The 15,177-nt window shown below is 30.9% G+C and overlaps 1 protein-coding gene across 2 annotated transcripts in view; it reads left to right on the forward strand.

Moving 5' to 3' along the window:
* Deaf1 (deformed epidermal autoregulatory factor 1) overlaps positions 1 to 15,177 on the forward strand; it is a 43,295-nt gene that overhangs the window by 25,630 nt on the left and 2,488 nt on the right. Inside the window, exons 2-4 of one of the 2 annotated variants that reach the window (XM_011051441.2) lie at positions 9,213 to 9,704; positions 11,552 to 12,010; positions 12,534 to 14,308. In XM_011051441.2, coding sequence (XP_011049743.1) covers positions 9,213 to 9,704; positions 11,552 to 12,010; positions 12,534 to 12,548 — 966 coding nt within the window. In that variant the 3' untranslated portion in view covers positions 12,549 to 14,308. Of the gene's footprint in view, positions 1 to 9,212; positions 9,705 to 11,551; positions 12,011 to 12,533; positions 14,309 to 15,177 lie in introns of those variants that run through there. The other variant, XM_011051440.2, reaches the window with a different exon arrangement.

Below are 15,177 nucleotides of genomic sequence, written 5' to 3' on the forward strand. Positions count from 1 at the left end.
ATACCTAGAGTTCCTGATGCATAAAAAAAATTTTGAAAAATCAAAAAAAATTTGTGAAAAATCAATTTTTAGATACAATAGTTCTGATTAGAGTTCCTGCTTCCTTTTAACGAAACAAAGAGTTCTCTATATTTTTTAATGCAAGATTCATTTAATAACAATTTTTAAATAATTTTTAAAAAATGGGATGCTAACTTCTCAGCGAAATTCGAGATCGAATAGTTCTGAGCAGCTTAATAGCTCTATTTTGTGAATATCTAGAGTTCCTGATATATAAAAAACAATTTTGACACACAAGAAAATTGATTAAAAAAAATTTTTTTTATAAAATAGTTCTGTGACACATTAATTGTGGTTCTAACAATTTCGAAGAGTGCTCAGCGATTAAAACCAACACAGACTCAAAAATAAAAGAGATATATACTTAAAACGAAATTTGAAAAATCGGTTGCAGAAGTATGTACAGGGTTGGCCATATTCGACGGAAAGATGTTTTTTTTTTTCAATCATGGGAAACGTCATTACTCGATCTAACATCTCTGTCAAAAGTTACAGTGTTGCCAGATCTTTCCGTCGAATATGGCCAACCCTGTATTTCCTTATGTAATCATCCAATCGCTTTCTCACCTTGATAGAACTCGTCGAGAACTGCCCAGAACTCTAATCAGAACTACTCAGTACTCTCAAAAAATGTTTCGACATCGGACTTAGAAAATTTTCGATGATAGAATTCAAATGTCTTCGTATCATACTTAAAGAAATATTTGGAGTTGAAACCTTCGATGTCAAATAACTTGTTAATTATTGATGGAATCGAATATAAATTTTGATTGTAGGGGTACTGATATGATTCTAGTTGTGATGAAAATAATGTCAACTGTAAATAAGTATGTATCTTTAATTGTGTTACATATATAAATACATGTATATATGTTTAATTATATAATATATAATTTATGTTTTATTAATTATATGAGTAATATTTTTTGTTCATCACTTGTATTGAATTTAATTTATATAATATAATATAATCACATTCTGTGTATCATATTCTGTGTGCGTTTGTACATAAAAGTAGTGTACATAAAATAAATATGTATGTGTAATAAAAAAAAACTATGTATTACAGTTTACGGAGTTTGCACTTAATAATAAACAATAAAATAAAGTAGAATAAAAAAAATATTGCTTGGAAAATAGCATATAATAAACTAAAAGAATCGCTTTTTGTGTTTTATACACTCTGTGTTACATAGATGATAATATGAGGTGTTACTATTTTTTACGGTAAAACAAAATTTCTTGTGTTTTTTAAATCGTCATACTCGTACCATTGAATTCCTGTATATACCATCGCTATATAGTGTCCTCGATTCAGTTTTTCTTTACAGTTACCGTACGAAATGTAATTAATTATTCCGCACAAAGTATTGTATTTTTGTTTTCAACGATAATAGATTTTGTAATACTATCTAACGTAGATTGGACGTGAGTTTCGTGTTCATAATTTGGGTCAGTTATTAAACTAGTATCTAAAAAAACATGTGGACCATATTCGTGCTTTCTAGTGATGAAACCATCACATTTGTTACATTTGTATGTATTTTCTGCATCGTTAAATTTGGTATCATTAATTGCTTCTTGTACTGCAGACCTTTTTTAGTAAGTATACCTATGTTAATATGTAAATGAGGAAAATATCTTGTTTGTTAAAATTACATACGTTGCAGCTTTTAATTTGTGTCGCAGTTGATAACTGTGTGTGTTGATAGCTTGTGTCGCAGTTGATAGTCTAATGAATTTGATCTTGGGTGGCGGCGCCAAGATCAAGTCAAAGTCACATCGATTTTTTTAAATAGGACACCTAATTTTTTATTCCACAATATAATAGTGAACTTTTCAAAACACTACAATAAAATTATTTTTCAGTAAGTAGTTTTCGAATTATGAAGCTTGAAAAGATTACAGTATCAACAATGTGACACAATCGAACAAATATGATCAGTAAATAGATCTTTTTAAATCCTATAACTTTTGTTTGAATCATTTTTTACAAGATATTTCATTGGTCCGTAATTTTATACTCAAACATATATATATTCAAAAATTAATTACATAGAGTAAATAAAATGTATTAATCTATCATTTTACAATTTCCAAAATAATTATGAACGAATTAATCAATACGAACAAATAAGAATGTGGAAAGAGATAAGACCTGATCTATCTATAATAATCTTTTCATTTTTATAATACATAAAAGCAAAAAATACCTTACTTACTAGTAGCGTAAATATATTAGTGTAATTATTTACAAAATATGTACATGAATATGTCTTCTCAAAATAAAAGCACTCGTTCTTTCAAAATAAAAGTACTTCAAACAGCGGGCCGAATGACAGGAGGAATGATTGTCCACAGCTAGAGCTAAGCAGGAACGATGCTCTTCAACGAAACGCAGCGTTTCAAAGTGAAACACCGCGCACCGACTTCAAAAGGCGCAAGTTTTTTGTTAAAACGTACGCGACAATAAGCGACGATAAGTGAGAAAACAAAGAAGAATTCTCCGAATTTATGTTGACCACATTTCGACAATTCGAGGCGCCATTCCATTTAATGTTTGCAATACTCACGTGCATTAGAGATCCTACATCAGAATCTAACGAATAATTTTATCAAAATCTTACGAAAAAGAAAAGTATATATAACTTTTCCCTGTATACTATTTAACTCTAATTTAGGGTAAAGTTGCCGAAATCGCACTGGCTTTTAAATCATATTACCTCGCTTAAAAATTCAATTATTGTAAGCGATTGGGCCAACAGTTTTCGAGATGTGGGGACATTTAAACTCTATCATTAAAAATTTTCTAAATCCGACGTCGAAAAATTTTTTGAGAGTACTGAATAGTTCTGATTAGAGTTCTATGTAGTTCTCGACGAGGTCTGTCAAAAAGTATTAGGTGAAAAAGCGATTGGGCCAACGATTTTCGAGGTGTGGAAACATTTGAACTCTATCGTTGAAAATTTTCTAAGTCCGACGTCGAAAAATTTTTTGAGAGTACTGAGTAATTCTAATTAGAGTTCTGGGCAATTCTCGACGAGTTCTGTCAAGGTGAGAAAGCGATTGGATGACTACATAAGGAAATACATACTTCTGCAACCGATTTTTCAAATTTTTTTTTAAGTATATATCTCTTTTATTTTTGAGTCTGTGTTGGTTTTAATCGCTGAGCACTATTCGAAATTGTTAGAATAACAATTAACGTGTCACAGAACTATTTTATTAAAAAAATTTTTTTTCAAAAAAAATTTTTTATAAATTTTCTTGTGTGTCAAAATTGTTTTTTATATATCAGGAACTCTAGATATTCACAAAATAGAGTTATTAAGCTGCTCAGAACTATTCGATCTCGAATTTCGCTGAGAAGTTAGCCCTATTTTTTAAAAATTATTAAAAAATTGTTATTAAATAAATCTTGCATTAAAAAATATAGAGAATTCTTCGTTTCGTTAAAAGGAAGCAGGAACTCTAATCAGAACTATTGTATCTAAAAATTGATTTTTCAAAATTTTTTTTTATGCATCAGGAACTCTAGGTATTCACGAAATGAAGCTATTGAGCCGCTCACAACTATTCGATTTTGATTTTCGATGAGAAGTTAGCCCATTTTTTAAAAATTATTTAAAAATAATTATTAAGCGGAACTCTTGTTATAAATTATATAGAACTCTTTGTCTGGTCAAAAGAAAACGGGAACTCTAATCAGAACTCCTGAGTACTATAGTTGGGATAACTTCACATACCCCAATTTTAAATTGATTAGCGTTCATGACTCATTTTTAATTCAATTGGATTAAAAAACTACATTTCGTATTCAGAATTTTGAATTGAGCAGTATTCATGATGCACAGAAATGGCTGATATTATTTTTAGATTCAACTGGATTGAAAAACTGCATTTTCTATTCACAATTTTGAATTGAGCAATATTCACGATGCACACAAAATATAATACTATAATATTATTTTTAGATTGAAAACTAGAAATATATTTCATGCCATTCCTTTAAATGAATAAAAATGCATTCAAGATTGCAAAGGAATAGACATTTGTTTCATGCAATTGCTATCAATGAATAAAAATGCATTCAGAATTGAAAAGGATTTATCTTAACATTCATGAATCCATATTTCTGAAAATCTAAATACATTTTAATTCATTTCGTTTACTGGATATTCATGGCTAACTTGTTTACGACATAAATATTTGGACTCAAATGAATAGAAATATGAAATATGCTATTCATTATGTTGAATTTAGATGTATTCATATCCGTATTATTTTTTGATTGAAATGAAGTAAAATACGAAAGAGTTATTCATCATGTCGAAAATCAGATAAATTCATGGATTCAAATGGATTCGAAAAATCAGAAGCGTGAATTCGATAATGTCGAAATTCATTTCTATCCATTTTTATTTATTCTCGTTTACTGGGAAGTTATAAGTTTAACTGAACGTTTTAGATGAAGTGTAAAAACCAATCAATATTAAACTGAGAGTTAACCTTAACTGAAATTTCACTAAACTGCAGTTAAAACCAAAATTGGTAAAAACAATCCTGTTAAATAAGATGTTTATGATTAAATATGGGGTCTATTGTAGGATCTATCAATTAGATCAGTGCTCGGAATTAGTTGCCCATTTCGGGCAGATTCTTGAAGCGACCCCCACTGCCACTCGAGACTCGGCGGTCGAGCCGCCGATCACTCACGTGACGCTGTGCTCCAGGAGCGTCGCGATACAAAAATATGCTGGGAGCATATCTTCCGGCAAATATTAAAATATTTTCTTTCCCACATGATTTTTATTTTAATAAATAATAAAATAAATAATTAAAATAAATTTTTTATTATTAACATATTTTATCATTAACATATTGTAGTCTGCAATAATATATAATTAAAAATTACAATATGATAATTATAATGTGGACAATGACTTTCCATATTATCTTGAAAATACTATTATTGATACGTTTTTCAAATAGTTTCTTTAGATTTATTTAACTAAATTTTAGTTAAATATATTCTGATTAATTCCGAGTACTGAATTAGATTATTGACGAATTTCTAAAGTTTTCAATTATATTCATTTAAACTTAAGTTTTTTTTTTAGATTGCATACGAATTCGATAGCAAATTTGACAAATTTAAAATCATGAAAGATCTATAGATATAAATTTTTATAACAATTGACATTTTTTAAGTTTTAACATCCATTATATTAAATAATATTTTAATATTAATATTAATATAAATATTAATATTTATTGATGCGTTTCGCGGGTTTCCTCCGCCCAAATCCATTCTTAGATTGTCAAGAGAATTGTAAGTGGGGCGAGGGGAGAGGTGGGGGAAATTGGTCGGTCTTCAATAACCGGGAAAAAATGATTTTCCATATTTTATTTATGTTGTAGCCATTATCTCTATTTAGATTATTAGGATGTTTTTTTCTCTATGGCTTCTCTATACTTTTTTTGAAAGTATGATGTAATGTTGACTATTGTGTTGAATATTGTCGTTTTGTCAAACAGTATTCGATGTTCTATTGTTTCGATGTTGTTCTATTGTTTCGATTGTGTTCTGATAATGCTAACTGCGTGGTGTGTTTTAGTCTGTGACATCACGTTGTAGTGTTCTTTTATTCGTACCTTTAAACTCCATCTATTCCTATCCGCCACGTTGCCGCATGATATCTGGCAAATCCTAGATCGTATTACATACGAACAAGCCACAAAGATCCACACACAATCCTCTGAAAGACAGAAACAGAAATACTTATAAACTTTGTCCCTCACAAAAATCCACAACCTTCTCTACTTAACGTCAAGAACTTATCCAACAAAGACCCATCTCAAGATACTATATCTGCGCTTGCCAAAGGCCTTAATTTCGCAGTGACACCTAGAAAAATTCTAAAAGAGATTATCAGCCAAATAGAGCCAACCATCTACCGATTCTCATCAGAACAAGCAGATAATATCCGCAGACAGGTAACCAATATTCTTTCTAAAGCCAAACTCTCTCCACCAAACATCACTAGACAAGAGCGATTGGGCCTTCAAGACCTGAATAGGGACACAGACATCATCATGCTTCCAGCCGACAAAGGCAACAGTCATGAAGACAATAGTCATGAACACATCAGACTATAAGAAAAAGATGAAGAACCTTCTTTCGGACAAAGCATACAAAAATTTGACAAAGATCCAACTAATATTATATAATCGTACAGGACACCAAGATCCTAGTGAAGAAAAACATTCCGAGTAAAACCAACATTAAAAAAAAAATCAAGATTAAATAAAACCTACAAATCTTCTCCTATCAAGACTATACGGGCTACCAAAAGTACACAAACCAAACATCCTCCTCAGACCGATTGTCAGCGCCATACTCCCCGACATACAACTTATCCTGCTTCCTAGCACCCTACAACCCCTCACTGGAAAATCCGAATTACACATAACCAACTCAACGGACTTCAACGGACTTCATAAGATTAAAAAATCCGACTACGTCCCACAGACCTGCTTGTAAATTTCGACGTAGAATCCCTTTTCACATAATAAAAGACATATTAAGCATAATAAAAGCCTCACCTGAAGTTCCCTCCGACCTTATCTCGCTAATAGAGCATTGCTTAACAACCACTTACTTCTCCTATAACAACAAATTTTATGAGCAAACTTCAGGAGCAGCAATGGGCTCTCCTATTTCTCCTGTAATCGCCAACATCTTCATGAAGCATTTTGAGAAAGAGACCTTCAACTAAATACCCATAAAACCAGAAGTTTGGTTCCGTTATGTAGACGACACACATTCGTGATATGGAGACACGCCAGAGCCGAACTCCGTAAATTTCTTATTTTCCTCAATCAACATCCAAATATCCACTTCACTATAGACATAGACGAAAACGGAAAACTCCTTTTCCTAGATATTCTTGTCTCTAAGAAAGTTGACTGTACTTTAGGCATCGAGTGTACAGAAAACCAATACACACAGATAGATATCTACATGCCGAGTCGCACCACCGCCCAGCACAAAAACAGTCTGCAATCAACTTACTTGTACATAGAGCTTTCACCATCTCTGACAAAGAACATCTACAGACAGAACTTATCTACCTAAAATTAATCTTACAGAAAAATAGACAAAAAAGACAACCAAAATAATCAATAAACAACGGTCTCTGACAAGCAGACGAAAGGATCCTATCCATTCTCTCATATATCAAAGGAATAACAAATCGGATTGACAGGATATTAAACAAACATAATATCCGAACTATCTTCAAACTACCTAAAAAGATAGGACAACTCTTAAGAATTCTAAAGATTAAAGACTTCCACTCAGCTTCGCAGGAATATACAGAATACTTTATTCCTGCAGATAAGTATACATTGGAGAAATCGGGAGAATGATCAATCTACGGATAAAAAAACACTAACATGATGTCAGGCTAAAACATGCCAGCATTATCAAAACACAATATCGAAACAGAACATCGAGTAATATTTGACAAAACGATCATATTACATCATACTTTCCAAGAAAGTATAGAGAAGCCATAGAACAAAAACACCCTAACAATCTAAATAGAGATAATGACTACAATATAAATGAAATATGGAAAACCATTCTCCCGATTATTGAAGACCGACCAATTTTTCCCACTTACAATTCTTTTCTTTTCCCCCCACCACTCCAACAAGTAGCATAATATAAAAAGAACGACCCGAAGGAACAGCTCAGTATCAGATTCCTCGCCCTGATGAAGTGGATTGCAAAGTTCACGAAACGTTGGCATTCCAAGAATGGATCTGGACACGGAGGAAACCCGCGAAATGCATAATCTTTATTTAATTTAATTTTTATTGCATTAAAACTTCTTCGATATGGTACATATCGATCTTCTTTGGTACATATCATAATTATAATATGAATAGTAAGTCGAAATATGTAAAAGTAGTTCTTTTGAATTGCGAATTTCTCAAAATTGATGGCGCAATTTGGAAAATGCATTCTAGAAAAATCGCCGGTCTTGTTCGAATATTCGAAAAAAGTAATTTTTTTATGCAACAGTTATCGATGGACATATTCAAAACTTTATCTACATTCAGTTATCTATAATTAAAAATGACTTCTTTTTCATGTTGAACTAAATTTAAAAAAAAGCAAAACAACCAACAAAAGACAAAATATGACAGCATCTCCACTTAAGCATCACAATTTCTAGGAATGTTCTGTTGTTGCCTTTATTTCTTTTAATTTTACTTCTCTTATATAAAAACAGGTAACTTATATTTCTGTTCCGACAAAGAGTAATATCGAGAAATATACTGGAACTTTTAGGGAAATAGACAAATAGAAACATAAATGTCACTTTATGTTCCTTTGATAGATACTTAACCCTCAACTATATGTCTCATTTTAGAATAATCTTAATTTACATGTCTGGATCCAAGTCACTTACGGCGTTTTGGATTCGATCTATAATTATAAATCTCAATGGAAAATTTTTTTCTCTTTTTTAATAAAATGCCAGAATGTATAGAATCAAAATACCAAAATATAAAAATGTTCTGATAATAATTGAAAAAATTATGCCAAAAAATACTAAGTACTACTATCTGTGAAAAGAGTGTAATAATCAATTTTTTTTAAATTATATCTTTATGATAAAAAAGGTACAAATAAAAAGTAATGTTTTGAATAGAAGAAAATATGAACTTAAAAAATACGTAATATTGATTCATTCCAAAAAATATAATTATTTGCGCGATTGAAGTGGGGACATTTTTACACATGGAAAAATGATATCGGAGGTATGTCGGTTATATTCTTTAGAAAAAAAATGCAATGAAAATATTTTATATTAAATATATAATGATATTATTTACTCAAATTTTATAACTCCGAGAAAATAAAGCAATTGTTTCACCAAGACATCTCTCGTAAAAATGCTTTTTTAACAATGAATATATGTTTTAATTATAAGAGAACACACATATATTTGAATACAACACTAATTAAGAGGCACTTACTAAAAACAAATTTTCACTTTCGGCAAAAATCTAATGAATTTACATTTGACGAGTCCAAGTCGTTCAAAATTGTACCTAGACATATTTTTCATTTCTAGCTGCCAGGTTCGGGACAGTTCAAGCAGATGCTATGTGTCGATAACGGGTTTATTTGTGAATCACGTCATGACAAAGATTCAGATCCTCTACGTTGGAATGGTGAGCTGAAAGCGACTCATATAGTGATTCAGAACAGCACAGATGAAACGGAATCAGAGCAAATACATGTATCCACACCCAGTTCTCAACCGATATATAACTGGTCAGATTCGGCAAATTTAGCAGTGCTTCCTATCAGATGTAAAAACACAAATGCGGAGTTGCACAAAAATAGATTCGGATCTGGTGGTAGGGGACGATGTATTAAACTCGGCTCGGATTGGTACACACCTAGCGAGTTTGAGGCTCTCTGCGGTAGAGCATCCAGCAAAGATTGGAAACGAAGTATTCGATTTGGCGGAAGAAGTTTGCAAACTCTTATTGACGAACAAATTTTAAAGCCTCACGCCACTTCTTGCACTTGCGCAGCGTGTTGTGATGACGAAAGTGCGGTAAGCAAATTATTTGTAATGTAATATTCCATACGTATCAATATATGAAGAGGAATTCGATAGTCCACATCATCAATTTGGCTAATTTGATATAAAAATTTCTGATTGTGTGTGGACAACGGAAAAGAGAGACTCCAGCCGATGTGTGCTCGGAATATACTAACGGGATCTTCCAATATTTGACATTGATTTATATACAGAGTGTCTCAAAAATAGGGTAAGAGCCGCATTGGGGGCAGATTAAAAATGGATCAAGGAGAACAAAAAGTCTTATACCATTTTGAGATATTCGCTGTAGTTTTCGAATGAAAAAAGGAAGCGCCATTGTCGAGTGAGGCGCGATGAGCCGTGCTACGAATTCTCGCGGCGCGACTTCACATTAGGCTTAGACGTTTCCCTTTTTAATTCGAAAACTACAGCGAATATCTCAAAATGGTATAACTTTTTGTTTCCCATTCTACGCCTCCAACGCTCTTACCCTATTTTTGAGACATCCTTATACTCGATATAAAATTGATAAACAGAGGTAAAAATACCGTCAAATTCAATTTTATGATTACTTACGGTAAAATTATAGTAAAATGCTAATTTATTAATTTAGTAATTTTGGCTATATTTATTGTCTTTTATATAGTTTTATGTACAAATAGGCTGTATTTCCCTACTTATGTATAAAATAAAACAACATTCTTTTAATGTTCCTAATAAAAATCGCTGATAGAATAACAGGGCTATTGACTAAATCTAAACATATTGTATAATTTAATCAACAAAACGTTTGTTTGACATATAGACGACTCATACTTAAGGGGATGCTGGAGTTACCAATGGAACGTCATTTCGTATTTCTCAAACCATTTCATTTTCTTTATACAGAACAAAAAATCCTCCAGAATAAAAGAAAAAAATATCCTTTGGAAAGTACAAATCGGTATAAAAATCTCCAAAAATTGTAAATTACAATTTTCTGTTACCATATAGGTTCGCTTCCTTCACATATATATATAAATAAATGCAAGACAATATCTAAACAAAAAGTATTTTTCCATATTTGAATAATTTATAAGAATAGACTTTTATTATGATTTTGAAGCTTATAGAGAAATGGCTTGAGAAGTACGATTTGAGTGTACATAATCTCGCATTCATGTGACATATAGGATATAGCAAAACAAGAAATGTACATAACTTTTACTTAATGATTTTGCTTAATGTACGTAATGTTTTAATTAATGTACGTAATATTTTCTTGATGTGTACGTAATATTTTATTTGAAATTAAAAATCTATTTTATCGACATCGATCAAGTTTGGCCGTCGCTCTAGCATTCCTTTTAAGTGTGTGGCTACTTGTCGCGCTAGGTCGCCGACTGATAGTGTTGATCGCGATGTCGTAAACGGATGTATATCAATTGCCCACATCACTAATTGGCTAATTAAAAATAATAATATAACTTATTAGTGAAGCAGTGAAAAATTACTAGGAACAGGCCGATGTGAGTAGTGTGTGCAATTAAACTGTGTTGCGCCACTCCCGTCGTAAATTGTCCCTAATTTGGCATCCCTGCCCCAAAGGGGCAGGTTGCAGTTGTGAGTTATCTAATTATTATATCAATATGTAGTATCAAAACAAAAAATTAAGTTAAAGCGTTTTTAACTTAATGACTAAATACTCTTATATCAAATTATTTTATTTTTCTAATCTTTTCTTTTAAAATTACTATTTTACCAGCCTCAAAAAATTACCAAGTAATTTACTATAATTACCGAATAAGTTATTGTCAAATTGAATCATTTTTATCTCTAATGATAAAATAAAATTTTCCATTTAAATTAATATAATTCAGACAGGACCAGTTCGCCTTTTTACTCCGTACAAACGTCGGAAAAGACCTAAGGATTCATCAGATGGAGAGACTCCCTCACGTAAGCACAAAATCGAGAATTCACGAGATGGTAGTAATAACGATGATAGTGGCGACGAGGTTGTTGTGCCTGACAAAGAGGTTTGGCCGCAATTTGTTTCTACGGATGGATTAGTTGTACAGCAACCCCAAGAACAGGATACGGTGCAGAATGCGCATCAAACAGAAAACAGTCAAAGCGATGAAGTTTTTAAAAAATTGGATGAAATGTCAAACAAAATGATAAAGTTGGCTTATGAATTTAGACGTATTTTGGAAGAAGCGAAGGAGTTAAATAGGCAGCAGAGAAGGGAGCAGGCATTGGTTGCGCAACTTGGAGGAAGGGCAGATGTCATCGAAACTGTTGGATTACAACCAGCATCCGATTCACATAACAAGAAGGTAAACAGTAAAATCATTTATAGAAAAAAATATTTTTTATTTGTATTCTATTTTCATTATTATATTCTCTGTATTATAAATATCTTTCCTCATAAATGTAATTAGAAGAGTTCAAACTCTAACTTGTAAGTATAGATAAAGTTAAGTGAGTCAAATTTTCAATATTGATGTTACAATTTCTATATGAACTCTCTAGACCTTCGACAGTTTATTTGAAAAATTGATGCCACATAAAAATAATAAAATTAAATATTGGAATAATATTTCTATATGTATTTTAAATATATTTATTTCAGATATATGATTGCGCGCCGATTGTTTTCGCAGTTGATCCTGTATCTGAAAGATTTCTTTCTATTTAAAATACGATAAATGGAATAAATATATTTAAAAAATAAAAAATAAAAGTAACATAAAAATAGAAATATTATTCCATCATCTTAGTTTGACCGTAGTTAGCGTCTCTTATTTAGGTGATTTATATAGAGCGGTCTAATTTATTAATTTTTTATTTATCAATTAGGAGAAAAGAAGATAAGATAACAAGCTAATAACATATGATGAGTCAATCAATTCATTAAACGTATGAGATACACATAATCAACTCTTGTAGTAATCAACTCTGTTTTATTTCAATATGTCTACAAAAGAAAATAATACAATAAAAAATATATTTTAGATACATTTATATATAATTTTTTTATTAGTTTATAAGGAATGACATAATTATAATAAATAGTTTCACTTTCTTTATAATAATATTTTTCGAAGCTAATACCATATGATGAGCCAATCAATTCATTAAACGTATGAAATACAGATAATCATCTCTTGTAGTTTTATTTCAATACAATAAAAAATATATTTTAGATACATCTATATATAATTTTTTTGTTTATAAGGAATACACATAATTACAGTAAATAGTTTCACTTTCTTTATAACAACAGCACATAAAGAGCGTATCAAACGTTTATGAAGTTAAATCGAATCGAATTTGAACTTTTTTCGAATCGAATCTTTTTGATTCGAAAATGAATCAAATTCAAATTAAATTTCCTTACATTAAAAGCTAACAAAGGCAAAAAATTATATTAAAAAAATAAATAATTTTCAATTTATGTTAAGTATATATACAAAAAAATAAACATGACAAAAGTGTATTTAAAAAAATCAGGAATCTGGACTGAAAGGTTTTTTCAGTTCAGTTCCAGTTACAGTTTTTAATAAAATGTCGAATAAGTGTTCCGGTTTCTTGACTGGTTTCAAGAAAACCGAAACCGAAAAAATTACGGTTTTTAACGGTTTTTTTTCTCCCATGCGGTAAGAGAGCAGTTTAAAACAATCATGAGGGGAGGAGTTTAAAATGACTGTTTTATTTATGCTATTGTATTTATGCTATGTATTCTTTTTCATTCTTAATATTTGTTTAATGAGAGAGAGAGGGGGGATATGGGAGAGGGGAGGAAGGGAGGGAGGGAGGAAAGGAGGAAGGAAGGAAGGAAGGAAGGAAGGAAGGAAGGAAGGAAGGAAGGAAGGAAGGAAGGAATCTAATTGAATCGAATTAAATCCAAAAAAAAAGTATTCGCTATTTAAAATACGCATTCGGATAGAAAAAAATTTCAATCCATTTTGCAATCCATTCTCATTTGCTGGGTGTGTAACATAGTGCACGATTCAATTGGAACAGATTGTGTATGGTTTCCATTTCGGATAGAATTAGATTGAAAGAAATGTAGCTTTTTCCGTCTAAATTATATTAAATAAAAAAAAGTAAAAGTACTGGTCACTCAACGTTCTCCAACCTCATTTATAGCCGTTGCGGTTAGTAACATTACCGACGAGATATTATTAAAGACGATATTATCAATCTTTGCAATTTTTGGGAGTATAAAAAGAACCCGGAGGTAATTGAAGACCTAACATTATCGACTATTGATAAAAAAATTGCAATTATTAACATAAATACATTTGGCTAATACATTATTAAATTCATGATTTTTTATTACATAAATGCTCTATAAATAAATATGCATACTTGTAAAACTATAATATCCTATCTATTGCCGAAAAATTACAATTTTTTTCTTTGCAATTATCATCTCTGTTGACAATTAAACTTTGACGACACACTGAAATCACAATTTTAAAGAAAAATAGAATATTATTGAGTTTTAAATATACACACCGATAAACACACAAAACTCCTATCCTATCTATCTATTGCCGAAAAATTACAATTTTTTTCTTTGCAATTATCATCTCTGTTGATAATTAAACTTTGACGACACACTGAAATCACAATTTTAAAGAAAAATAGAATATTATTGAGTTTTAAATATACACACCGATAAACACACAAAACTAATAAATCAAAATTAATACAATATTCAGTTTTTTACTCTTAATCACTTCAAAATTAACGCGAACTCCCGTAAGGATATCGGTCTTTAATAATATCTCGTCGATGATAACATGTAATTGTCACTAGAAAATACAAGCTTACACAGCCGACTTAGTAGCCCTCAACTGAGTACAGATGTGTTGCGTCTACGATAATGGACAATTGAAACGCAACTTGTGTCGCTGTGTGCAAAAAAGTGTCTAAGAATATTGCAATTGGAAAGCCCAGTGACCAGTCAAACTCCATACAGTTCATATTGGGAAGAATGACAATCATAATTTGAGCTAATGACAGCGGAGCATGTTACATTCAAAGTAACTCAGCGAAAAGTTAGTATCGAGCTCAGTAAAAAAGCGATTTAAAGATAAAATTCTATACTTTTACATGCATGTTGTTGCATTAAGCTGCGACACCGAATTCACGCCTTGCACTATTCCAAACTTGGACGTTTAATCAATTTTGCATTTTCTCATTTTGTTACTCACTTTGTTAACCATTTTGAAAATAATGATCCAGTATAATTCTCGTTAAAATATTCTTGAAAACATTTCAAACTTTATTTTACATTCTTAAACATATTTTTATCTTCATTACTTACCACGTTATGATTATTTGAAATTTGATATTTTTCAAAATTTTTAATATATCGCTTTTTGGGGGAATGAGTGTATAATATAATTTGAAAATTGAAGTATATAGGACATATATTCATATGAATTTTTTTTTACTTATGTTTAGTGTGTAGATTTACCTCTCGAAGTAA

This window comes from Acromyrmex echinatior, chromosome 10 (genome assembly GCF_024713525.1).
Source record: "Acromyrmex echinatior isolate Ae372 chromosome 10, ASM2471352v2, whole genome shotgun sequence".
In the NCBI taxonomy this organism is placed as follows: domain Eukaryota; kingdom Metazoa; phylum Arthropoda; class Insecta; order Hymenoptera; family Formicidae; genus Acromyrmex; species Acromyrmex echinatior.